The following is a 27,610-nucleotide window of genomic DNA, read 5'->3' as shown; positions in this document are numbered from 1 at the left end:
TTTTCTCTCTGCCTTCTCTTCACCTTATCCGTGCATTTCTCTGACCTCTCTTTTACTCTGTCTGTTTCTCTTCCTTTCACTCGCACTCCCCAACTTCGCACTTTCTTCTCTCTCCTTCTCCCTCCCTTTATTCGTGCCAATCCCCCTTTTTTATTTACCGGCCTGTTACCTCTCATCTCCACCAATCTCCTTCTATCTTCTCTCTCTAGCTCTTTCACTCTGTCTATTTCTCTCTCTTTCCCCATTTCTTGTTTTCTCTCTCTCTCTCTCCTCTCTGTCTCTCTCCTTCATTTGCTCATTCTTGCCTCTTTCATTTGCTGGCCTGTTACCTCGCACCACCAATCTGCTTCTCTCGTATTTCTCTCTCTATTGTACTGGATGGCTCTTTCTCATTCATCATTCATCATTACACTATCTCAGGCGGACGTTCCTGCTCTTCCTTCACCTCACAATACCGGCTCATTGTAAATCAACCTCTAGAAGCCATGAACGAACAGCTCAGCCGGACACTCCGTAGCTAACGAATAACTAATACCTTTCTAATTTACAGCTCTATTTCTCCCTCCATGCCACCCAACTGTCCTGTGCCCCTGGTTCGCATCGCCGTCTGACCATGATTTACGAAATGTCTTTTGCCAAAATCGGCGGCATTTTCAAGAACTACAGTTGCTACATCGTGCTGGCAGCCTATGTCCTCTTCGATGTCCACTATTTTATTCGGACAGTGCTGGTCGTCACTGGAAATGTCCTTCTTACCAAGCTGATCGGCAGGAGAGACGTGATGGAGGAAGATGGTTACAAAGGTATGTTTCGTATCAAGAAAAAAAGTAAACCTTTTTTTTTTGTTCTTATAACCACGGCAGTTGTTAGTGTCTATCATTGATTAGTGCTTTTTTTTTTCTTACTAATCTCATCATAATACGGTTCCTCGATTTGCTAGAAACAGCAGCCAAATATCCCTCAAATCACACCCCACCGTCTTAAATAATGACTTGACACATTTGACAATAAACGATATACACACATATAGAAAGAAAGAACGAAAGAAAGATAATAGGGTCATATCTACAAGGATGGTAATAGCTACAATGTTTTCGATCATTGGTCTGCTCGATCAAGACTGATCTGGGGGTTTAAAATAATCACCACCATTTTTTAAATATTGTTATTATTAGAGCTGAAATCATCGTCTGTACCATAGCATAAAGGGTTGTCTCGACTCTACAATAGCGTAAAGTTAAAGCTTCCGGCGTGCATTCCAGTTCTGGTTAGAATCATTTTACTTACCCCTGCTACTGTATTGCCCTTAGGAAAGGACATGAATTTAATACTACCTTATTTACCCCATCTTAGACTTGAAATTATCTTATTTTATTTTTACAACTGATTCGGTCAAACCTCACCGAGAAATTATATCCTTTTTCTTCCGTCAGAAAACGATGGGATCGATAAAAACAAAATATAGAAGGTATGAGGTGCGCTGGAACTTGCCATATCCTATTTATAATGCTAGCCTATGTAATAAAATAATAATAAATCATTATAGAAGGTTGCTGTTTCAGATATTATCGGAGAGAGAGAAGCAATTAAACTGTAACCTCTAAAAACTACTACGAATTATTTCGATCTAATTAGAGCCTGCTAGGCACCTACAAGTAACAAAACAAGTATTATGGGGTTGCACCCCAAACCCCCGATCAGTTGTTACTCATGTTATCTTAGTGGTGATGTAAGTGTCGCAGTCATCATTCGCAGCATGTCTTAGTTCTCACCCTGTCTCCCTCTCGCTAAGCACACACGGTATATCTCATAACATTGCGCTAAAAACATCATGCAGGTAGCAAAGAGAAATAAAAAGGAAAACATTTGGTGCTATATATATATATATATATATATAAAGCCCCATATATATATATATATATATATAAACTGTGTAGAAATGTGTGTGTGTGTGTGTGTATGAATGTACGTATTTTCTCAAGTATTCATGTTTTTCTCTTTAACTGATCAACTATTTTCGTTCGTTTCCTTTATCGCTCACGCTTACCTTGGATGACCCTCTTTCATACACACACACACTTACACATACATACATACATACATAGATACGTACATACATACATACATACATGCATGCATACGGATGTATATAAGGCTATATCTGGCAAGGCGATCAATATACCGTTTTATCATTTAGTTCAATGCAACTTTCCGTTGTTTTCTATTTATTTGATAACGTCTATTCTTCCTTCCCTCCTTCCCGCTCTCATTTGTTAACCCCTACTCGACATCTTTCTGCCGTTTGTTATGTAGCAGACAACTCATATACCTGTTTATTTCCACTGTATGCACACACATGGTTCTGAACTTCAAATCGTGCTGTTTTTCATAGAGTCTAAGCAGAATGCTTATTACATCTACGTTACCACAGAGGAACAAATGAGTCTCTAATCAGTGGCTTCATCTGGTAGAAACAGCGCCCAAATTTCGCTCTCTGTCTTAAAAAGTAGGGTTAGTAGCTAAAAAGTACGACACATAGGTTAATGTTGTCCTGAATATATAAAAAGACGAAACTGGAACATAATTCTGCTCACAGTTCTACTCAATCAAAGATGATCTAGCTAAACAAGAATATTATCTTATTGTCAGGTGTAGACACAAGATCAGTGTGGGGTTGTTCAGCTTCAAAATAGATTCTACCTGTCAGTTCACCTAGCTATCAGGAATAGATACTAGATTATTTGATGAATAGGTACAAGATCAATATATTCTGTTTCAGACCAGACACTAAATTAGCTAAAAGGGAAGCTGTCATATCAATCTAGGGAATGTAGATTTTCAGGCAAGAGTCTACCAGTAATGGCTGTTTGGAATAAATACCAGATCAATATGGAGAATTTTCGGCCTCAAACCACAGCCTACCAATAATTTGATTCCTATTACTGTCAGTAATGAGGACCAAATCAATTTGAGAAATAATGATAATGATCTTATTGTATACAATGCTCAGGTGTACTATAGAGAACATTTCACTTGTAAGTTCAAAGACTAAACTACTGTTAGTAATAGGTACCAAATCAATATGAGGAATGCATGTTCTCAGAATCAGCTTTCTGGAAAGGTAAGAAGGATATGGTTTTGTTGAGTTTTCTTGAAATTTCTTTTTTAACCAAAAATCTTTATGGAATAGTCATAAGTGAAGCACAATGTCTAATCAGTTTCTAGATAAATCTCTCATTTGTGAATTCAAACTGAAACTGCAAAGTCACCCACACACACACACATATATACACACACATAATGTTCACTTCTCATATTTATAATTTAACGATAACACAAATGTAATCACTATGGTCATTAGAAATTTAAGCATCCAATCATGTTAAATCACTGCTTGGTGAATCTCAGTCAAAGCCTTACAAGGGAAGTTTCAGGATAGGGTTGATATTAAAAGAGTTATATAGGCTCCAGTAAAGAGAATAGTTTCCTTATACCATCACAGTATTATCTCTTCTGTGATTATGTTTCAAAAACTCTTCAACATTAACCCTTTACTTTTTTACTTGTTTCAGTCATTGGACTACAGTTATGCTGTGGTACCACCTTGAAGGCTCTTAGTCAAATGAACCAACCCCAGTACTTATTCTTAAGGCTGGCATTTATTCTATTGGTCTCTTATGCCAAATTACTAAGCTGCTGCTAAGTAAACAAATGAACAATGGTTGTCAAGTGGAGGTGGGGAACAAATACACGTGTATATAAGTGTGTATGTATATACAGTATATATATATATATCATCATCATCATCGTTTAACATCCATTTTCCATGCTAGCACGGGTTGGACGGTTCGACCGGGATACACTATATATATATATATATATATATCATCATCGTTTAACGTCCACTTTCCATGCTAGCATGGGTTGGACAATTTGACTGAGGTCTGGTGAACCAGATGGCTGCACCAGACTCCACTCTGATCTGGCAGAATTTCTACAGCTGGATGCCCTTCCTTACACCAACCACTCCGAGTGGATCATCCCATAAATAATGTGTTTTTTATGCTTTTATTTTTCAAAATTAAGATAAACAAAGTTCTTTTTTAGTCCAAAATATGCTCTCCTTCATTTTCTACAATGCTCTTCCATCTCTCTGGTAGACTTGCAAAGCCCCTCTTCCAAATTTCACTTGTCCATGACGAAAAATATTCCTCCAGTACTGTTCTGACATCGTCTACAGAAATCATATTTTTTTCCATCCAAATGATTTTGAAGACTACGGAATAAACAATAATCAGATGGGGCAATGTCCAGTAAATGTAGCAGGTGGGGCATCGTTTCCCATTCAAACTGCTCCAACCTTTGTAATGTCATTCTCACTGCATGTGGCTGAGCATTATCTTGATGGAAGAACACCTTTTATCTTGAAACCAAGGATGGTCATTTTCCTTCTAGCACTGACTTAAGCCACTCAAGCTGCTTGCAGTAGATCCCTTTTGTTATCATTTGGTTTGGGCTTAAAAGCTCAAAGTGGATTAAACCTTTCATATCCCACCAAATAGATAACAACACCTTACATGGGTGAAAACCTTCTTTAGCCGGGGGTGCTGGTATTTCTCCTTTCTCTACCCACTGTCTTCAGCACTTGACATATTTATAGAGAACCCATTTCTCGTCACCAGTCATTATTCGGTTGAAAAAAGTTCATTTGTGAGACGTGACAACAAAGAAGAGCATACATCTGCTCTCTGCATATGGTTAGACTCAGAAAATTTGTAAAGAACCTATTGACCCAATTTGCTGACTTTTCCAATGGCATGCAGATGTCTCACTTTCATTTGCATAGTTACCTTTATTGAACTCATAAAGCAAAATATGCTGAATATGCTCCTTTGTCACTTCCATTATAGCTTTGTAAAAATAACTTAAAATTGAACTGCACTCTTCAAAACTTGCACTAAGAATAAGTTCAAGGTAAAGTCACTACCTGCTTTTATAGCTAGTTGGTCCAGGTAGTTTATCCTGTCCCCATCCGACTGTTAGTTCATGCAAATGAAAAACCCGCGTTATTTGAGATGACTCAATATAAATGCTAATATTCATCAATGAGAATGAGTGCTCACACTGCATTAGTGGATAAATATATATAAGTAAGCAATAATAAATCTCTGAACGAGATGTAAACAGTAAGCGCTCGACAACGTAAAGTATACTAGCCATCTCAATATGGCTAACCACTAGGGGTGGGTGTTACTGTAGCTTTTTAGCCCCAGGAGATCATCGTCTCCAGCTGGCTTTAGACACAATTTCTGTGACCTTATGATATTTGCAAAGGGCAGTCATCCCCTCTCGTAAACCTAAGTGATACGCATGGACTGCAGTTTCGAGATTATTGTCTCTTGTCAACACACGGTAATCACCTGTTTTCGATGAGGAGAGACCTGTTTGCGAATATCTATTTAATGTTTTTCCCAGTAACCACTGTCACTGATTTCAAAAAACGGTCTGAAAGCAATAATAAATCTCGGAGACGATGATCTCCTGGGGCTAAAAAGCTACAGTAACACCCACCCCTAGTGGTTAGCCATATTGAGATGGCTAGTATACTTTACGTTGTCAAGCGCTTACTGTTTACATCTCATTCAGAGATTTATTATTGCTTTCAGACCGTTTTTCGAAATCAGTGTCAGTGGTTACTGGGAAAAACATTAAATAGATATTCGCAAACAGGTCTCTCCTCATCGAAAACCGGTGATTATCGTGTGTTGACAAGAGACAATAATCTCGAAACTGCAGTCCATGCGTATCACTTAGGTTTACAAGAGGGATGACCTCCCTTTGCAAATATCATAAGGGCACAGAAATTGTGTCTAAAGCCAGCTGGAGACGATGATCTCCTGGGCTAAAAAGCTACAGTAACACCCACCCCTAGTGGTTAGCCATATTGAGATGGCTAGTATACTTTATATATAAGTAAATATATATATATATATATATATATATACACACATACACACACACATATTCACACACACAAACATATATATATATGTATATATACATACATACATACATAATGAGGGTGATAAATTGAATATTAATTTAATTAACATCAAATTAAAACCAGTAGCCTAGTATATATAAAATCTGAAAATTCAGAAAAATTGTATTACATACACATACATATATATGTATGCCTTTAGCTTATGAAGTTCTGGTTTTTATAACTATCAAAAAGCAGCCAGAAGAATAGACATATTGTTGAGAACAAATAATTTCGTTGGAGGTCTATTATCTTCATTCCAGCCATTGGTGGCCTAGAAGAGGTTAGAAGGGTCAAGCAGCAAAGATATTATTCTGCTTAGTGAAGGCAGCTGGGAAATGTATAACTGTTGTCATTCACAGAAAAACTATTGTTTTACTGTGAGAAAAGCGCTGTTGAAGTGTTGAGTGGAATTTGGCAATTGAGGATCGAATCCTTGCTATGCCTGCATGAAGCCACTACAAATACATTGTGGGATTAAAAAATGTATCTACTGTCATGGTAAAAGTGTAACTGTAAAACTGCAGAATTATCAGAGTAATGGGCATTCAGATAAGTATGTATGTATAGAAATGTATGAATGAAGTCTTTAACATTTAAGATTCAAATTAAGGAAGTGCAATAATAATGTTTAGCAGTTCAAAACTGTGAGTAGTGAAATGCAGAATTAGGTTGGCCATTCATGAGAATCAAATATTGATCGCTTCGCTAAAATCTGCAGGTGGTATGGGTTATTTCCCTTGGGTTGTTTAAATAAAATATTAGTGATATGTAGTAGATAGAAGGATCCATTGGAGGAGCCCTATTATCGATTTTTTTCAACAATCTAAGTGTCATGAGGTTTCCATACATGAGTTCTACTCACATGTCAAATAAAGTGATATTATCTGCAAAAATTAGAAATTGGACACACAAAAAATCTGTATTCAAAGTAATTCAACATAAACAATGAAATGGATTATTTCCCTTGAGTGTTTTAAAAAAAATATTTTGCAGATTCTATGGGTTATCTATTAAAGCAATGATCTTCAACCACCAGCCCATGGATCATTTGCTACTGGGCTATACAGAAAGAATGAATTTTAAAATTTTATTTCTATTTCATTGACTACTGCAGTTTGCCAGGTGTTTTTGCATTTTATATGTATTTTAGATCTAATAGATATGTATAATATATGTAATGATTAAATCATATATCATGCACTTTATTGTGTTTTGTTATGCATGTGATCCCCTGGTCTGTGGAAAAATTGTCTTGCATGAAATTAATTCATAATGCAAAATAGGTTGGGTATCACTTCTGTAAAGGTGAGGTGCTGGTTTTAAACCATTCAAGAAAAGGTACAGTTTATCAGATGGGCTTTTGCACAGTTTTTGTCTTCCCGTTAGTGTGATTGTGTATATGTATGTGTAGTTATATGGATATTTACTATAACTGCCGTTACCATTACCACTGCTAGCTTTTATGTCACCATCTTTGACTTCTTGTTTTCTTTCCCTCAGCTATCTGCCTCACTACAGACATGGATTTTCAATGGCATATGAACAATGCACGTTACCTCCGTGAGTGTGACTGGGCACGCTTTTCATTCTGGATCCGTAACAGTGGCTTGAAGACAAGAGGTCGAATGTTAGTGAAGGCTTCAACCATCCGATACAGGCGCTCCATCCAGTTGTTTGATATTTACACAATTAAGACAAAGGTAAAATATGTTGTTGTTGTTGTTGTTCAACCCTTGGTTAGCCTTGATCCAACAGACCAATAATTGCTACTAATAGAGGCACAAGTCCTGAAATTTCGGAGAGGGATAAGTTAATCTATAGTCAAAGGCATTCTATGTATATGTGTGTGATTGTGTGTCATGTGTGTGTGATATATATATTTATATATATGGCAGGATTTTTTAAGTCTCTCTCTACCAAATCCAATCATAAGACTTTGGTTGGTACAGGGCTACAGGAGAGGGCACTTGCCTGAACACATTACAATTACAGAATAATGTCTATGCATATGTGTAAGATCATCATTATCTTCTTCGTTTAATATCTGTTTTCTATCTTGACATGGGTTGGATGGTTTGACAGGATCTTACAAACTGCAGAGCTGCATCAGGCTCCAGTGTTGGCTTCGGCATGGTTTCAATGGTTGGATGCCCTTCCTAATGCCAACCACTACACAGTGTGTACAGGATGCTTTTTCCGTAACATCAGCAGTAGTGAAGTCATGAACTTACTTGTAAGACAAAGAAAAGGAAGAAAAAGCCCTCTTTATTGAGTGGGAGTATATTTGAGAGAGGAAGAGGTATTGAAAGATAAAGAAACAAGCACAGGTGTCTTGCTACAGATGAGATATATGGTTACTCCATGTGAAAGGAAGATAAAGTTAATGGGGACAGGGTGCCAGAGCATACTTTCAAGGTACAAGAAGGTAAATTATAAGGGAGAATATAGGCAATGAATTTGTGGGGAAAGAAAGGTAGGTAATATCATAACAGTGTGAGCAGAGAATGGTAGATGGTTAGAGATGGATGTAGCTGACATTCCATTGGGTACAATAAGGGTTCCAGTTGCTCTGATCGATGGAACAACCTGCTTAATGTGAAATTAACGTGCAAATGGATGAGCATTCCAGACATGTGTGCCCTTAATGTAGTTCTCCGGGAGATTTAGCATGACACTGAATATGGCAAGGCTGTCCCTTTGAAATACAGATACTACTCATTTTTGCCAGCTGAATGAACTAGAGCAATGTGAAATAAAATGTCTTGCTCAAGGACACAGTGCATTGCCAGCAATTGAACTCATGACCTAACGATTGCAACCCAAATATCATAACCACTAAGCCATGTGCCTTCACACAGATGTATGTAGTGAGTGATGAACAAACACAGATACTCCCTTTCTGTCTCTCTCTCTCATATCTTTTGCTTTTTCTTGTAGATTCTCAGCTGGGACAATAAAGCTATATATTTGCAACACGTATTTGAACGACAAAAAGATAAGTTCATCTGTGCTGTTGTTTATATAAATCTGGCTTTGTTGGGAGTCACGCCACAAGACCTTATTTATGAAATTGAAGGAAGAAATATTGACCCTCCTAATGTGAGTCCAGAACTACAAAAATGGATTGAGAGTAACCAACTGTCAAGTGAAAAGCTACGGAAGACTAATTAATTAATTACCTAATTAATTAACCAATTAAGTTTCCCAGTGAGGTCTTAGAAACTTTTGACCACCTCTCTACTATTTATTTTTTTGGTTTTGTTTTTTAAATGTTTAATGTTTCTGTTGTTGTTGTTGACCAACATATGTTATTAACTCATACATTAACATATCAAATATATTTTTTCTTATGGAAAGATCATCTTTTGGTTTGCTTTTTGAAGCAAATAATAATAATAATGATAATGATAATAATGGTGGTGGTGATAATGATGTTGATTTCTCCCACTGTCACAAATTTTTAAGAGAGAGATATAATTGACTGAGTCATTGTAGCATATGGCTAGTAGTTGTTATTTGTCAACCCTAGCAGGATTTGAACCCATAATATAGATGGACAGAACCAAATATGAAAGGCTACTGATCTGACATTTCATATCATCATTTCACCACTTTAATATTAATAATGATAAGATTGTTGATGATTATAATAGCAATGATGACTTTTGATTTGTTAGAAATGGTTTGTGTAAAACAGAAAGAAATATAGAGTAAGCTAAATAATGGTGGTCTCTCTTCAGTTGACTGAACAGAAAATAAGCAAAGCTCTATAATGTTTCATTTTCTCTGCTCTATTAACTGCAATGAAAATGATAATATGGTTAACAATTTAGAATACCAATATATTAAATATTATTGAGTAAAATGGTTTAACCTTTGTAACTATATTTCTGTCATTATTAAACTGGTATTTAGAACTTAAATGATTGTGAAAATTTGATAGAAGATTTTAATTTAGGCCGCTTTAAAACAATAAGTTTGTATCATAGAAGTAGGGTTGGTCTCAGGTGGATTGGTGTCAAAAGATTTTAGGTTTGTAATTTGAGATTGTTTACTGGAAATATTTTCCAGAAGTTACTGCATTATCTTGGGACAGTGGTTAGAAAACATTTTTTAAAGCTATTTTACAAAGTAGAATTATTCCAACTTCATTCTCTATTCCTGAATTATATCATTTTAGATTTTATAAAGTCAAAGGTTTCATGTTGAAATCATTGGTTTGTTCTTGATATCATGCACATAAGATATAATACAAGATGATGATGATGGCAACAATGATAATGATGATTTCTCCCTCTGTCATAAGGTCACAAATTTTTAAGAGTGAGATATAATTGATTGAATCATTGTAGCATATGATTGGTATTTGTTTTTGTTGATCCCGGCAGGATTTGAACTCATAATGTAGATGGACAGAACCAAATACCGAAAGGCAATTGATCTAACATTTCATATCAGCATTTCACCAACTTAATATTAATAAGAATGTGGATGATTATGATAGTGATGATGACTTTTGATTTCTTGTAAATGGTTTATGTAAACCATGAAAGAAATATAGAGTAAGCTAAATAATGGTAGTCTTTTATAAAGTCAAAGATTTCATGTTGAAATCATTGGCTTATCCCTGATATCATGCAATTAAAATAAAATATACGTTTTGAAAAACAAGGGTTAGTGACAGGAAGAGCATCAGGCTATAAAACAATACCTCATTATTATTATACTTGTATAATAAATGGTATGGAAAAATGGACATAAAAAAAAATGAAACAAGATACAGCATACAGAAGAATTCTTCCTAATATATTTTTTTCACTTTGTATAATAGTTTTCTACTATTGGTTTATGGTGGTCAAACTTAAGGTCAAGGTTAGTGATGTTGGTAGCATTGACTGGACGGAGATTTTCCTTTCATTAAAAAAAAAAAAAATCAGCAATCTCATTCTATTCTTTCTCCTGTTTTGTCAGTCTCAGTTACATCAATACATGAGACCTATTTGGTTTTAGACCTTAAGTCACTGGTTCAGAAGTTAAAATCCAGTGACTTAAGGCAGACCACACAAACCAGAAAGCTTGCTATGAAAAGTTGGCTGCATTCTGTTTTGTGATCAAACTTACATATCTCGATGTCATGTCGGTATAAAAGGCTTAGGTCAGTGATTCAAAACAAAGCTCAGTGACCTCTTTTCCCCTGAGGAGATTTGTTATGAGGTGTCGAGTTCATCTTCTCTTGTGATTAAATCTCTTTTGCTGGTCTCATGCTGGATGTAACGTTTGACTGAATCATATTTGCTTTTGATTTTAAACCTTAGTTTACTTTATCAGTTTTTTTTGGCCTGTGACTCAGTGATAGGTTGTACCCATTTTAAGCCATTCTTGTTGGAGTTTGTGTACATACTTACTGATCTAAAACTTTATGTTGATCAGTATGCAAAACTTCATGATTTTTTTTTTTACCCGAGTTGTCAGTGACTTAGTGTAGGTTACACATGTAATTATAAAGGTATTTGTGTATGAATATGTATCTATGAACTAATTCGATAAACAAATATAAAACAGGAAAAAACAATTATGTGAATGAATGTGTGTATAGATACAGGAAAAACAGGCAAAACCAATTGTATGAATGTGTGTATAGATAAGTTTGGGTATACATGTAAATTCTTACCTGATTAATCTGAAATGGTTCTGATACACAGTTGCAACTCATAATGTCTTTGGGAATGATAAATATTACAACACATCACTCCCTTTCCTCTATAAATTTGGTTTAACCCATTTAGTTACATATTGTACTGGTCTATTCTCAAATGCTATGAGGTTCAAATCAACTGGGGTTGATATAAGTACTAGTAATATAATAATTGTATCCAGCTATTTAATTATAAGGGTGGTTGTCATAAACCTGAAAAAAACTCTGTTTAATGTGAAGATCTGTTTGCCCAAAATGGTTTAGGGTCCTTTGAGTGTTTATCACTTACAGACTTAATCCGCTTCCTCTTAATTTATAAAGCTCCCTCATTTATTGTAAATCAATGGTTTCTGTGTTTTGCTTTAGTTTTGCTTGTAAAATGTTTAAATGTACATTTTGTTAATTTTTTTTTTAAGTAAATATATATATATATTACTTTATTTATGTAAAAGTATGTATACATTATATATATATATATATATTTTGTTTGCATTTTATGTATTTTTTAAAATTATCATTTCAAGGTTGAAGGATTTGATAAAGACTGCTGGAAGCGAGGTTTGATACATTACTCTACCTGCTACTGTATCCCATTGTTTTTATGTAAAATCTGATAAGGGATCAGTTTTGATGTTTGTCCTAATAGGCAAGTTCTTGACAGACCAAATACATAATCTGGATGTGATCATAAATCGGGACCTCTTTCACAAACATTGGTAATGCCATTAGCAAGAGAAGGTTTCTCCATTTCTATAGATGAGAGACACCCTTTAAAGAAATTAACTCAGTCAACTATATTTTCTGCCCTACAAAATTCACTTCAAACCTAATCAAAAGAAATGCTTATTAAGTGGTAACTGTTTTAATATTTACTGAATTTCAAAGAAATATTTGAAGGATCACTGAAGAAATAGGGACATAAATCAATGTTATTTCACAGTTTGAAAGATATATGTAAGTAATTTTTGTTGTGACTAGGGAGAATCATTACACCATTATTAATAACACACACGCTGGTTCAATTTCGCTTCTTTATTATTTGTCAATTGGTTAAATATCTATCCAACTAATTAATTAATCATTTGTTTAACTTGGTTAAACAGTCAGTCATTTGTTTTGTTTTGTTTTTTTTTGTTTTTTTATTTATTTTTGGTTAGAAATAAAGGAGTGGAATTGAACTAGTGCATGTGTTATTAGCATTGGCATAATGACTCTTCCTAGACACAATAAATTTTGTTTCAACACACGAATTCACATAAAGAATTTTGCAAATCAAATACAAAAACTACCAAGTAACTTTTGTCTTATAACTTAGTCATAGGCAGAAGGACAGTACCTACTACTCTGTTCAGAGCCTACAAGATGAGTGGAAGAAGGAAAGAAGTCATCCTCAAGTTGGAGACCTAGTCTGAATGCTTGCAACAGACTTAGCTCTAAGAGAGGCATTGAAAGACCAGGTGGAGGTTTTAAACTTGCCCAAAATAAGAATACCTATATTTTTTCAGTTATTACTAAAGTCTACCATAACACTTTCATTCAATTTCAATGAAGTTTCACTACTAACTAAAGCAGCAAATTGTGTGTATATGTATTAAGGAAACTATTGATTCTCTTTTTTTTTCTTTTTATATTTTTCTATATGGATTAAGCTTTAGTTACCACTTGAGTTGTCATCACATTCTAAACAAATTGTTAATTGCTGTAATTACTACTGGTTATTTAGTACGGCAGTCAGTATTGTTATTTCCTACAGGTTATAATCACTGTTAACAGATTTTAACACAGTCCTATTACAATAGGTTAACTACAGCACTTATATTATCAAAGTGCTGTTTGTGTTTGTTATTTTGTTCAGATATGACTTGATTTAAACTAATGTCTCAGGGGTAAGTTTCACAAGTTTCCAAATATTTTAAAATATTTATTTTTAACCCTTTTGATACTAACCCGGCCAAAACCGGCTCTGGCTCTGTAGTATAAATGTCTTGTTTTCATAAGTTTTTCATTAAAATATACCACCAAACCTTAGTCCCAATTTATGATCCTAACAGTAGCTTAATGATAACTAAGTTATTTTACTAAATTCTTTGTTATATTTACAATTAATTGAAAGAAACACAGAGCATCTTAAAATGAATACAGTAACGAAAGGGTTAATTAAATTTGATTGCAAACTTGTACAAAATTTCAACATTTCTCTTCAGTTTTATCTGGTATTATATGGTATTCTACTTACCCCATTGTGTTAACTAACAAATGTTTATTGTTGGTACTGTTCACAGAAGGTGTGCTCATAGAGGTGCATAAAAAAATTTAATGTAACCGTAACCAACTCATTCTAACATGGAAAAATAGATATATAACTGATGATGATAATGATGATATCATTATCAATAAACTAGTTATAGTCATTTTATCAATGGTTTCCATTTTTCTTCATGAAGTAGTTTGTAAAGAATACTTATTGAAATGATTCTTTTATTACACAGCAATAATGGTGTAGATACATAGAATAGTTTTAGATACAATAGTAGTAATTTACTCACTCATAGCAGATTTTAGTTTTCTTTCTCTTTAACTTTTGCCTTTGAAGAATAGTGATATTGCTTCAATTTCTTGAGGGTTCACTGACATCAGATGGAGATGTGATATTGATTTGGTTAATGCAGAATCTAAAGAGTTGGATGCTAGTGGTTTATTCAAATATTGAGACTTTGGAGATGATGACTACATACAAGAGCTTGGGAAGTGAAACAAAATATAAGTAAGAACATGTAAAAAGAGGCAAGTGCAATATGTAGTTCTGAATGGGACAAGGTGCTGGTTAGATGGTATTTTACCTAAACTAGTCGTTTTCATAGTTCTAGTTGAATAATGCTGATTAAATGTGTAAGTGTCTAAGATTACTATTTTACTCTTGGTTTGATCTTTGATCATCAGCAGGTGTCCTTATTCTTGGACATGTGCATTGTACCTCATTAGATTCAATGTAGGGACCTTTACTTCTGAACTAGCAGTAGTAATGGAATTGCATTACCAAAATTTAGCTGTAGGACTATAATACTTTTCTGATGCTAATTCTTTTTAAAAACTAACCATTATATGTAATGTGCGTATACATATACATAACAAGTCATAGTTGTTGACAGAAAAGGCATCAGGCTGTAGAATACAGCCTCAAATTCTTGTCTAACCAATGCCAGTGTGGAAGAAACACATAAAAATGATGATAATATGATGTAGACATATTTTCTTCCATAACTGACTAAAGCACTTAAAAGCAACTGACCTGGTTACTGCTGTTTTTGTTATTTAGCATCAGGTGAGCCCAAACTGAGTCCTATGATCAAAGGTGTTCCAATTGGAATGAGTTTGCCTTTCATGAATTTAAAGCCACATGATCCAATGTGTACCCTTCTCTTTTTTTTTTAAATAGCAGCTTGTAATTTAAGGTAAATTTGGCTGCTACTTGCAGTAGGTGGAGCTCCCACATAGGAACTCCCTTGTTAACTTGTGTTGATATTACCATCAGCTAGCTGGAATGTATAGTAATATTTATTGCCTTCTTTAGCTATCTTAAAAACTAGAGTGTTTGTTGGTATTTTAAAAATTAATCTATGTTAATATTACTATATATTTTAAGGTAGCAAGCTGACAGAACCACGAGCATGCCAGGCAAAATACTTAGCAGTATTTTGTCTGTGTTTAGGTTCTGAGTTCAAATGCCACTAAGGTCAACTTTGCCTTTCATCCTTTCGGGGTCAATAAAATAAGTACCAGTTGAGCACTGGGGTCGATGTAATTGACTTACCCCCTCCCCTGAAATTCCTGGCCTTATGCCAAAATTTTTGAACTAGTATTACTTTACATTTGATGTAACACTTGTATGTCAAACATCTAGTCCATTGTGGATGCAAGCTTGGGTGTGTACTTAAAATGTTCACTTTACAACCACATGATTCCTGGTTTGATTGCACTAAATGATACATCAGTGATACATCTTCTACTATAACCTTGGGTTGACTAACATCTTGTGAGTGAAATTTGATAGAGAGAAACTGTGAAAGTTTATCATGTGTGTGTGTGTGTTTTGCTGGTGCATATCAGTGAAATATTCAAACACATTCATAATGTGTAAACCTTGGTGAGGGAACAATTAAAGTGCTTTTCAAACCAAGCCCCTTATGATATTTGTTCTACCTTGAGCTATAGATACTCCCTTGTCACTCTCACTTTTAGAAATGTGGTGAACCTGTGATTGACCCATTAGAAACTTGTTGTGATAGGAAATAAATAAATAACAATAAATAGTTATCTGCAATAAAATTAGTGTATTCAGTGTCAATCGATCCTGATGGTTTTTACGACACTGGTATATTTTGGGTTTAACTTTACGTGTAACACCTGACCTTATCAAACACTGAATGAGGATTTACTAAATGTATTTATCACAAGTATGAATTGTTTATCAAATCATAAATAAATTACCAGTTAGTAATTTTTATAATTCATTATAGATTCTCTGTAAATTAAGGTTTTACACGTTTTAAAATAGAAATTTTACTTTTTAGTATATACAGCCGGATTGAGTTATCCCCCTCCATTTGTTTTTATAGAAGTACCAAGAAAAAGGGGTTATGTTTCAGAAGTGGAGTCGGGCTTTTTACCACTACCACATGAAATCAAGCCAAGCAGATATTCAATATTGTTTCTCTATATTCTGTCGATGTGGAAATTGCTTTTTTTTTTCTTTTTTTTTTTTAAATTAATTTTTAAACTTAAAGCTTAAGGTGTTTTGCTATTTTGGGTAAAAAAAATTATCCTGTTTTTTTTAAAATTATTATTTGAATTTTCTGCTCTGGGCATTTAATTACAATACATTGTTTCAACATTTTTTTTTTTTGCTGTAGTTTCAGCTCATAGCTGTAGCCATCCTGACGCACCACCGTTGAGTATATAGTAATTCATTTATTAAATTATGATGACAATAACCTTATTTTAATCTTCAACAGCCATGCTGACGCACCACCGTTGAGTATATAGTAATTTATTTATTAAATTATGTTGGCAATAACCTTATTTTAATGTTCAACGTGCTTGGTTTCAATACCCAATCTATTATCATTTTTGTTAGACTTGTCATTTTATAATTGTTAATTGTAATAACACTATGTCTAATACCTCAAGAATAACATTTTTTAAACTATCAGAAACAGCCGTTGCAATATTATCACATGGTTAGTTACCACTTTCACACGTTTCCTTGTTTTATTCTTTGAACCCAAAGTATTGATTTTGGCAGGAAAAGCAAGTGCTCAGAAGATTGATATTGTATGCTTTCAAGAACATAATAGAATTTGCAGAAGCTAAGCATTTCACAAGTTAATGATAATTATCTATCTGTCGGCATTCACTTCTAATAAAGCTGCTGACCTTGTCACATATAGGAGCCACTACTAAAAGAAAATCTGCCTGTGTTGAATGCATAACATGTCTTATGTTTTAGGCTGCTTCTTTATGGAAACAAATGATTATGTTAAATTTGATGACCCAAAATAAAGTCCCAGTGCCAAGGTTTGGAACTTGTTTTTTTCCCCAAGTTATTGGCTAATCTAGTCAAACACTCAAGTAGTATAAACGAAGCAGAATGACTCCAAGCAAGAACTAAATATTTGTCAGCTTGCTAAGAACTTACCACCACTCTACAGTGTTCATATGATCTTTCAATTCGTTAGTGAGTAAAATGTGAGACCCCCACCACCGAGAAAAAAACCCCCATGGACTGCAACTTCATTATCATAGAGTTTACTTGCAACAACCATTTTCTCTTCACCTTCACTTCAACTATATAAATACAGTTTAAGATACAACTAACTTTACCGGAATTAACTTTGATGCTTATATATATATATATTTTTTTTTTTTTTTTTTTTTTTTTTGATGACTAGCTTAATCCTTTAGCATTCAGATTACTCACTTGAGTGTAATGCTTATTTATTATTCACATTGTTTTGAATTAATCATGCATTGCCTCATAGCTCTGAGATTTCAATAATGTGGTTGTTTACTTTTAGAATGACATCATAGGGTAGATGTGAAAGGCCAGATCTACTTGGTTTCAAAATAAACAGGTAGAATATTTGGGCCAGATATGGTCAGTTTAAATGCTAAAGGGTTGATATATTTCATATGACACTAATATTTCTGCTTTTAACACATTTTATTTCTGAAAATAATATACACCATATCTAGTAAACTGACAATCACTGTAATACCCAATGATAAGATATTGGTTACAACAGATAAATTGCATCTGATAGCCACATAAGGATACACTCTTCTGCATCCAAACATTTTCACAATGGCACAACTGGAAAAAAAAATAGTCTTCTTGACCTTCAGCCTAACAGAACAAATAGTAATTATGTTTCATTTAAACTTTAATTAGTGTTTTTTCTAACTGCCTACATAATTCACATTTTTTTCTTCTGTTTGTAACACTGTATTGTAAAGTGCTTCACACTATCATTACTACTATTGTTGCTACTTGGATTTAGAGACATAAAGCCCTATTTATAAATATCTGAAGAATCCAGATTGAATGCCTGGAACTTTTGTTCATTGAGCTCCAAACAGAACATGTTTCTATACAAAATTCTGGTACTTTTCCTTTACCTCCTGTTATATGGTCACGTTTGTGTGGGTGTGTGTGTGTCACATTGTTGGTATTGAAACAATATGGTGAACATGAACTTTTTTTTTTATATAAATAGATGCCATATACAACTTATCTATAAACCCCCACACATTCGTATACACACACACACACACATATAAGCACACAAATACAAACACTTGTGTGTATATACAAACACACATATATATATATGTTAATTTATGTGATATATATGTTAATTTACATGTTCTTTACTCCTGAACTTTTGGTTTGTCAATCTGTTAGGTCAATTGATTAACATCAACATCTCCATATATTTCACATAAAATAACATATATAAAGCTTAAATCCCAATGGTTCTCTGTTCATCTGATATTATGGTACACTAAAAATTGAAGAAAAAATAACCAATTTACTTTGCATGAAAAGCTTAAAAACAAAAACTGCTTTAAAGTTAATTATTTAGAAAAAAATAATATAAAAACCTTTTGCTTAATTTCTTTTTAATTAATCATGCTTGAGTATAACAAAATTACGAATAGCATGATTTTTCAAGACACTCAAGCATTCATATGGATTTTCTAAAGCCTTAAATTTTATTTTTCAAATCCACAGCACACTTGGATACCCCTCGTGGTGTGCCATGGGTGCGCCATTTGAAAGCCACTGGTCTAAGCACTTTTAACATAAAAATTGTACTGGTTACCTTTGTGTTTTTAAACCACAACATAGACAAAAGCTATATTATATATATATATATATATATATATATATATAATTTTGTTGTGTCTAGGGAGAGTCATTATGCTAATTTGTTTCAACACACAAATTCATATAAAGAATCTTGCAAACCAGATACAAATACAAAATATATGTATAATATTATATCAATATAAGGATTTATTTAGATGACCCTTGTATATAGATTTCCATAATAGATAGATGAAAAATATCTCAAAACTAGCAGTATCGCCCAGCGTTGCTCGGGTTTGTTTCTGCCCTTTAGAATTGGAATTTTTGAAAAGTAAAAAGCTTGATATTCTCTTTAAGTGAACATTTTTCTGGTTGAAATACACAGAAAAATGGTGACACAGCAGTAAAAAAAATAGTAAAAAAATAGGGATTCTCATAGAAAAAAAGCACCTTTTTGATGTAAATAATTTTTGGTATTAACATGGTCCGATTTGAATTTTTTCTTCTACGGAAGGAAGAGCAAGCCTTCTTCTATCATACTCTCAATTTTGGTCAACTTGCACCGCAGGGTCTCGGAGGAGATAGTGTTAGTTGAAGGCTCCCAAACCTGCCATACACAGACAACTTCAGCTTTATATAGAGAGAGATAAACAAATACCTGTCATCTCCTCAGCAATTAAAATCTAAATAGATGTTGAAAATGAAGATTTTTTTTTTTAATTCTTTCATCAATGTTTACAAGCAAGTTCAATGGTAAATGTTTATGATTCTGAGCAGTGAAATTTATAGACAGACACAGTCAAGTACAGTACTTAGTTACATTGTTTCAAAGTAGTTCTGCACTGTTTTTATTCTTTTGATGTTTATAAAACAAAGTATGCTCCAGTAATGTAATTAAATCGATAATATACCTCACTGAACTTCTCTATAGGTTTAGGACCTTGTACCAATGTATGAAATTTATAATTAGCACTGCTGTTTTGACAAACATTAAGTTTTTAGGTTCCTGTGTCAGTGAAGAAATAATAGTTAACTGGTATCATTTCCACATTTCCTAATAATTTGCGAATTATTTTCAATAATTGTTTTACCATGGAATTATTTGTAAATAAGTAAATAGTGATAATGGTGATATATATCTAAAACTACATTATAGCTAATTAGGTTATGAGGCTCTAATGTGCCTCAGCAGAAATATCTACTGGTGCACAACCTATCAGCCAGAGATAGCTGTAAGTGCAACAATAATTATAAGATATTTTACGAACATAAATAAATAACCTAAATCTTACCTTATTGACACCTGAGTAGAGGTGATAAGGTTCAATATAATCAATAAAAAAATAATAATAGAAGAATGTACGTTACTATTCTCAGTGTAAAGCTGGCATGTGGTCAAAGAAAATCATCAGCATTGAGGCGGGATCAACAAATCTTGACCTTACACTGCATTCTCAATCTCATTATCAATAAACTGCATAAGGCAGCAAGCTGGCAGAATTGTTAGCACACTGGGCAAAATGCTTAGCGGTATTTTGCCCATCACTACATTCTGGGTTCAAATTTCATCAAGGTTGACTTAGCCTTTCATCTTTTGGGGTCGATAAATTAAGTACCAGTGAAACCATGGGGTCGATGAAATCAACTAGTCCCTTCCCCTTAAATTTCAGGCCTTGCACCTATAATAGTAAAGGATAATTAATAAACTATACATCATTTATTATTACAGTTTGAAGAACACAAACTAAATATTTGTTATGGAAATATATATATAAAAGGGTTATCTAAATAAATCCCTTTACTTACATATCTTATTAATCTATGGATTTTTTACAATATGAACAGATTAACTAGTAAGTAAAATAGTTTTTTTTTTAATAATTCACATAATTCCCATATTGAGTTTCTAAGTTGCTGTTAACTGTTTGTACCTTTAAACATTTGGATACCTATTCTATCAAGAATTAATATATATATATAATAATTTTCATACATACACACATGCACGCACACATATATTTATATACATATAAATGCTCTTAAATACATATACAGTTGTTATATAAATCCCAGTTTTTACCCTGGGTAACACCAAGTCTTTCTGCATTTTGCTAAACTTTTGTTACACAATATTCAAGCTTTAAAGAGAAGTTGCCTTGAAATGCACAAAAAAAATCCACTCTTTTAGATAATCAGAGATTGTTAATATTGCAATATAACAGTAATTGGAACAGATTCAGGCTATTTCCAGTAATTATCACTGATTCTTATGGTTGGCTATAGTTCCTGTAACTTACAAGCAATTTATTAAACATTTTCATCCTGAATTAACAATGGTTACAATTATGAGTTGTTTGTAGTAATTCCAATGACTGGTTGCAATTTTAATTATTGCCTTCAATTTCCCACCTTGTTATATCATTGTCTGTAATTCCAACAACTGGCCAGAATCTCAACAATTGCTTGCAGTTTTAACAATTTCTATGGTTTGTCAATAACTCGAGTAATTGTGATTAATATTAACAATTTCATTTGATGGTTTACATGGTTTTCTTCAATTTGTATTAAAAGAAAACGAAACAGACTTTGATTGCAGCAATGAAATATGAACATCTCCAAAAATTGCCAAATATTTTAACAATTGCCTGAAATTTCAAAAAATTAGTTGCAATATGAACAATTGTTTGAAATTTCCAGTTGTGTCTTAATAAAATTTCTTTTTTTTTTCTCAATTTCTTGGGTAAAAAAAAAGCGAATAAAAAGAAAAAAGAAAAACAATAACTACATTTAATAAATTTTACCAAAGTATCTCACTACAGAATTTAATAAATAATTGGAAACCTTTGAAATTTCTTTCTGATTAACATTTAAGTAACATTGGTAACTTTGTCATCTTTCTCTCTCTTTTAGGTTTTATATTAGTTTTTGTTGAGTGGCTGTGTGGTAAGATGTTAAATTCCGGCGAGCTGGCAGAAATATTAGCACGCTGGGCAAAATGCTTTGCACTATTTCGCCTGTCTGAGTCCAAATTCCACCATCCTTTTGGGGTTGATTAAATAAGTACCAGTTACACACCGGGGTCGATCTAATCAACTTAATTCGTTTGTCCTTGTTTGTCCCTTCTATGTTTAGCCCCTTGTGGGCAATAAAGAAATAAGATGTTAAATTCCCAACTACATGGTTCTGGGTTCAGTGCCATTGCATAGCACCTTGGGCCAACCAAATCCTTGAGGGTGGATTTGGTAGACAAACTTAAAGAAGCCTGTCACACACACACACATATATATTGGGTTGGCAAGAAAGTAAATTTGGGTTGTTTAGTGTAAAATAAAAGTCATTTATTTTCATACAAAGAATGAACTTTAATCAATTATATATTTTCCATTTTGGTTGATGACCTTTTGCCATCTTTCTGGTATGTTCATGATTCTGTGCTTATAGAATTTCTGATCTTTATCAGCCAAAAATTGATGCAAGTGTGATTTCAAATGATCATTATTTAAAGTTTTATCATTCAAAGAATTTTGCAAACTTCAAAATAAATAACTTGATGGTTCTGAGTCAGGGCTATACGGTGGATGTGACATCACTTCCCAACTAAGCTCCAATAATTTTTCACAAGTTAGCAAAAACGTGTGTGGTCTAGCGTTGTCATGGTGGAACAAGATCCCTTTATGATTTGCCAATTCTGGTCGTTTTTCTTTAATTGCTTCCTCCAGTTTCATTAGCTGCTGACAGTAAACATCTGAATTAATCATTTGGTTCCTTGGAAGCAGCTCAAAATACACAACACCTTCATAATCCCACCAAATTGACTGCATGACCTTTTTTTTTTTATACAATTCAGCTTTCAATGTGACTTGTGCTGGTTCATTACACTTGGACCATGGTCATTTTTGATTGATGTTATTGTAGGCAATTCATTTTTCATCACCAGTGAGGATTCGTTTAAAATAAGGTCAATTTCATTGTGTTTGAGATGCATATTGCAAATATTGATTCATTGTGTTAAATCAATCTTTCAATTTATGTGGAACCCAAATATTGAGCTTCTTAATGAGTCCAAGACATTTTAAGTGATTTTCAATTGTGTGTGATACAGTTAACCTCTCTGCAATCTCTCACACAGTTATATGACAATCAGATTCAATTATAGCTTTGATTCGGTCATCTTTAAGTGAAAAATCTCCAGAACAGAATTTTTTAAAACCATTCTTGACATGTGTGTTCTGTTAAGCAATCAACACCATTGACTTCACATATCTCTTTGAAAGCCTCAGCAGCTTTCTTGTCTTTACAGAAATAAAAAAAAAGCAATATTTGGCAAAAATATTTGGTTTTGAACTCCATGTTAAAATTGACACTGAACTAACAGATGTAAACAAAATTATGCACAATTTGCTTTTAAAGTAAGCTTAAAGTAACAGCTATCAAATGTCAAAAGGAAAAAATCATAATATTGACAAATGTCATTTAAAAAAATCGTAACTCTATTAGTGAAAAATGAAATTACTTTCTTGCCAACATAATATATCTCTCCTTGTCTTGACATTGCATGATCATTGTAAAATAATTGTCACTGTCATACAAGTAGTGTCGTTCATTTCCAATATTCTGTGAGAACATGTCCAGCCACGGGGAAACATTACTTTGCTTGGAAGCAGGTGAGGGTTGACAACAGGTAGGCATAGAAAATCTATCCCGATAAAATATCTGAACCATAAAAATGGATGTTAAAATGATGAGGATGAATTCCTAAGATAATTTTTCATGCTTTACCAACAAAGCTCTGAGAATTATTATGTCATAATTGTATATATCAGCTCCAGATAGCTCTAAATTTCTACAAAACTTAAGCAAGACCCGATTTAGCTGCTACTCATAAAAACGTTCAAAACTGCAGCCAAAAACAGCACAGCTGACTGATTTACAAGGAATCACTCCAACCCCTAGCCCACGGATGTGTTGTATCCTCACTCTACCTTTTGTTACTGCTACTGTGGTCTCTGATCTACCCAAGCCTGCATGGTACATCAGCCTATCCTCTTATTATTCATGCTGTCTCTCCTTTCAGTCTCCACATTAGCTTTTATTTCTGATCCTTCCTCCATAGAACTTTTGGAGGGGAGAGGTTGGAAATCACATGCACCACACCAGCCTTTCCTCTAGTCATCTCTCAATCTTCACACTAGCCTTTACCTTTATCTCCAATCAATTCTCCCCAGAACATCTACTATCTGGAAATCCTTTCTATCTTGCGTTTTTTATGCAATTAACTTACAGCTATTTAAACTGAACACCAACCCTATTAATCTAGAGTTCTGACAGTTTCTCCAATCCACTGCTCCAGATTAATATTTTTTCATCAATCCCTGAATGGATGAAAGTTAACATTGCTGAGATTTGAACTCAGAGCTCAGAGGATTGGAACAAATATAGTGAGGCATTTCATCTAATGTTGTAATAACTTAGGTACTTCACAGCTATATACTAAGCAAATGGATTTAGTTGACTTGTGCAACATTTGCACAATGATCCATGACCCCAACAGCCACCTTAGTCATGAACACCACTCTTTGTAGAAAACAATATAGTAGTTTTTTGGTCATCTCACTTGAGAATGGTTCAAAACATTGTTCCCCAATAGAATTTGTAGGTTACTAATTTAGGATTTTAAAAAAACTCAAAAAATTTTAACACAGAATGTGAAAAGGATGTAATGAAATGCCAAGCATTTTGTATGATACTCTAACAATTCTGTCATTGTTTTGCTTTTTGTTTTTCTAGAGAAAGAACCAATAACAGTAGGTTTACAAAATGATTACCTTACAATAGCATTCTGATCATGGACTTCAATGAAGTATTTCTTTGTCTCTCACCACTGCCAAGTGTGGTTTCAATAAGTAAGATCTTGGAACATGGTTTCAGTACTTCATTGGGTGATATCTTAGACCTTTTAAATAGAATATATTAGAGAAAACATCTGTCTGCCTTGTAAATATTTTCTTCAAAATATTTTATATCCTGCCACAGGTTGGTATAGATGAATTATGTAGCGGAGATTAAATCAATGTGTTCACACAATGTACTTTGTGAGACTACCAAAATGGTCTCTCCAACTACTACTCTTTATAAGAGTTTGGCTAGTCCATTCTTCCAATCCCCCAGGGGTGTCAATGACTCTTGCCATAACATCTACCCCTTTGAGATTGGCTTCTGTTAGAAGTTAATATTTGTATATATTTATTTTTCTAGTATCTTTGCACAATATTGGCTTTTTCACACAGTATCATCGGCCTGGAATTTGGAATTAATAATTTGAACTTTTATATCCTGATGATTCATTGCCTGATGTTGTAACATAATTGTTACCTGACTCTTAGGTAGTATTGTTCGTTTTTTACACACAGCATTCTTGTTTTTTGTTGTACTAAGCATTCTTGTTTTTTGTTAAAACAAACGTTAGTGTGATTTTTTTAACCCCAAGAAAACATCTCTTCTAGCTGGTTAACACTGGACAGCTGCACCTGATATATTGTGAGCAGGGGAACTGAACCTTTATCTCATTCTCGTCGCCACTTTTATATCCTGCCACAGGTTGGTGTAAATAAATTATGCAACGGAAGTTTAATCAACGTATTCACATGATGTACTTAGCAAGACTACAAAAACGCTCTCTCCAACTATTACTCTTTATAAGAGTTCAGCTAGTCCATTCTCCAATCCACCAGGGGTGTCAATGACTCTTGCCACAACAAAATATTTTGACTACATATGTCAATTGTATCATTTCTCTGCAAATAAGTTGCAAAAAAAAAATAAAGAACAGAGAAATGTGACAATACAATAGAAGAAATGAAAGGAAATATTTTTCAACTGTTACAGTAATATATATCTTGTTTTTGTGAATGTTTGAAAAGGGACAGCATAAGTGTTATGGTTTTCTAGTCAAGTGTAGGGAGATAAAACTCTGTTTCCAGAAAATGTTTAATCCAAGATAACACTGTAGTATGGTTGTTTAGTCCCTGGTCAGAACTGATCAAGCAGATCTTATGATCAAAGATATTCCAGTTGTTCTCATCTCTTCTTTCTTTCTGACATAGTGCATCTAGGACTTTGCTAATTATTTATCCCTAAAACATATGACCAAAGCCCTTCAGATGGTGATCATCCCGTCTTTTTTCAGACAAGGCTTATCTAAAACTATGCTATCCAATGTGTTCTTTCTTTAAAGATGATAGGGTATGATTTAGGGGATTTAATTGAGATTTCTAGCAGCTACAAGACATAGGCTTCCTTGTTGGATCATTAGTTCCTAGTTCCTATAGTTGTCATTACTTAGCCTGAGATCAATTTTGATCAAGGCAATTTCTGATCCAAGGTTTTCCAGCCAAGACCATCACATCATTTTAGGGTTGTCTAACATATCTTTCTTTATTAAGATAGTAGTATAATTTGAGGAAGATGTAGTGGTTAAACATTTTAGCACAATAAATTACTTTCTGAAAATGCTTTCTCAGAAACATCACAGATGTATGTTTGAGCAAGAGGCCATGTGAAATACTCACTAACAATGTACCAGAGTTAGCCTTCAACAAGACGCAACGCGGCTGTTATCCCAGCCAGCAGTGTTTCTTTTCTAGATAGCAATACAGTAATTCATTTCCATCAATAAATAAGTTAAAAGTTCGTGAGTTTATTATAAGCACAGCCAGCTTAGATCGGCGACCACACAACGATGGTCTTTAACAACATACACTAGCAAGTCATCACTACAACAAAGATGGCAAATTCTCCCTACATAACACCGCAAACTTCACAATCACATCTTTTTTTCTTCCATGGGAATATGTTTGTAGAAAAATGAAATTACTGCAATGAGATAAGGTTTTACCACAGATAACATAGCCGTATGGATTCTCTATCTCTCTGTGATTACTAAAAAATGCTTTATCACAGATGTCGTACTCACAGAATTTTCTTTCTCTGTAAATATATTTGTGACAAGAAAGCCCATTCTTGCAAATAAAGGCTTTTACTACACGCATCACGTCTGCATGAATACGTTTGTGGTGGGAGAACTCACTATTGTCAGAAAAATGTCTTACCACAAACATCAAAATGGTATTGTTTTTCTTATTTCTTTATTGCCCACAAGGGGCTAAACATAGAGGGACAAACAAGGTCAGACAAACGGATTAAGTCGATTACATCGACCCCAGTGCATAACTAGTACTTAATCTATCGACCCCGAAAGAATGAAAAGCAAAGTTGACCTGGGCGGAATTTGAACTCAAAACGTAGTGGCAGACGAAATACCTATTTCTTTACTACCCACAAGGGGCTAAACACAGAGAGGACAGACAAACGGATTAAGTCGATTATATCTACCCCAGTGTGTAACTGGTACTTATTTGACTGACCCCGAAAGGATGAAAGGGAAAGTCGACCTGGGCGGAATTTGAACTCAGAACGTAACGGCAGGCGAAATACCTATTTC

At 33.9% G+C, this 27,610-nt stretch overlaps 1 protein-coding gene across 2 annotated transcripts; it reads left to right on the top strand.

Annotated features, from left to right (window-relative positions):
- The first annotated feature begins 281 nt into the window (after positions 1-281).
- LOC115214139 (protein THEM6-like) lies at positions 282-12,081 on the top strand. Of its 2 annotated transcripts, XM_036504652.1 has the most exons (4): positions 3,365-3,427; positions 7,363-7,384; positions 7,547-7,746; positions 8,984-12,081. In XM_036504652.1, exons 1-4 carry the CDS (start codon positions 3,380-3,382, stop codon positions 9,215-9,217), a joined length of 504 nt encoding a protein of 167 aa, XP_036360545.1. In that variant the 5' UTR covers positions 3,365-3,379; the 3' UTR covers positions 9,218-12,081. The 2 variants fall into 2 exon arrangements, with proteins under 2 accessions (XP_029639061.1, XP_036360545.1); XM_029783201.2 differs by lacking the exons at positions 3,365-3,427; positions 7,363-7,384 and adding an exon at positions 282-803.
- Positions 12,082-27,610: the final 15,529 nt, after the last annotated feature.

Source organism: Octopus sinensis, linkage group LG7 (assembly GCF_006345805.1).
Source record: "Octopus sinensis linkage group LG7, ASM634580v1, whole genome shotgun sequence".
In the NCBI taxonomy this organism is placed as follows: Eukaryota; Metazoa; Mollusca; class Cephalopoda; order Octopoda; family Octopodidae; genus Octopus; species Octopus sinensis.
Note: the sequence above shows the minus strand (reverse complement) of the source record. Positions and strands in the feature narration are given on the sequence as shown.

Coding starts and splice junctions, on each gene's coding strand:
- LOC115214139 (XM_029783201.2), top strand. CDS start 614: ATGATTTACGAAATGTCTTTTGCCAAAATCGGCGGCATTTTCAAGAAC. Junction 804..7,546: donor GGAGGAAGATGGTTACAAAG/GTATGTTTCGTA, acceptor TCTTTCCCTCAG/CTATCTGCCTCACTACAGAC. Junction 7,747..8,983: donor TTTACACAATTAAGACAAAG/GTAAAATATGTT, acceptor TTTTTCTTGTAG/ATTCTCAGCTGGGACAATAA.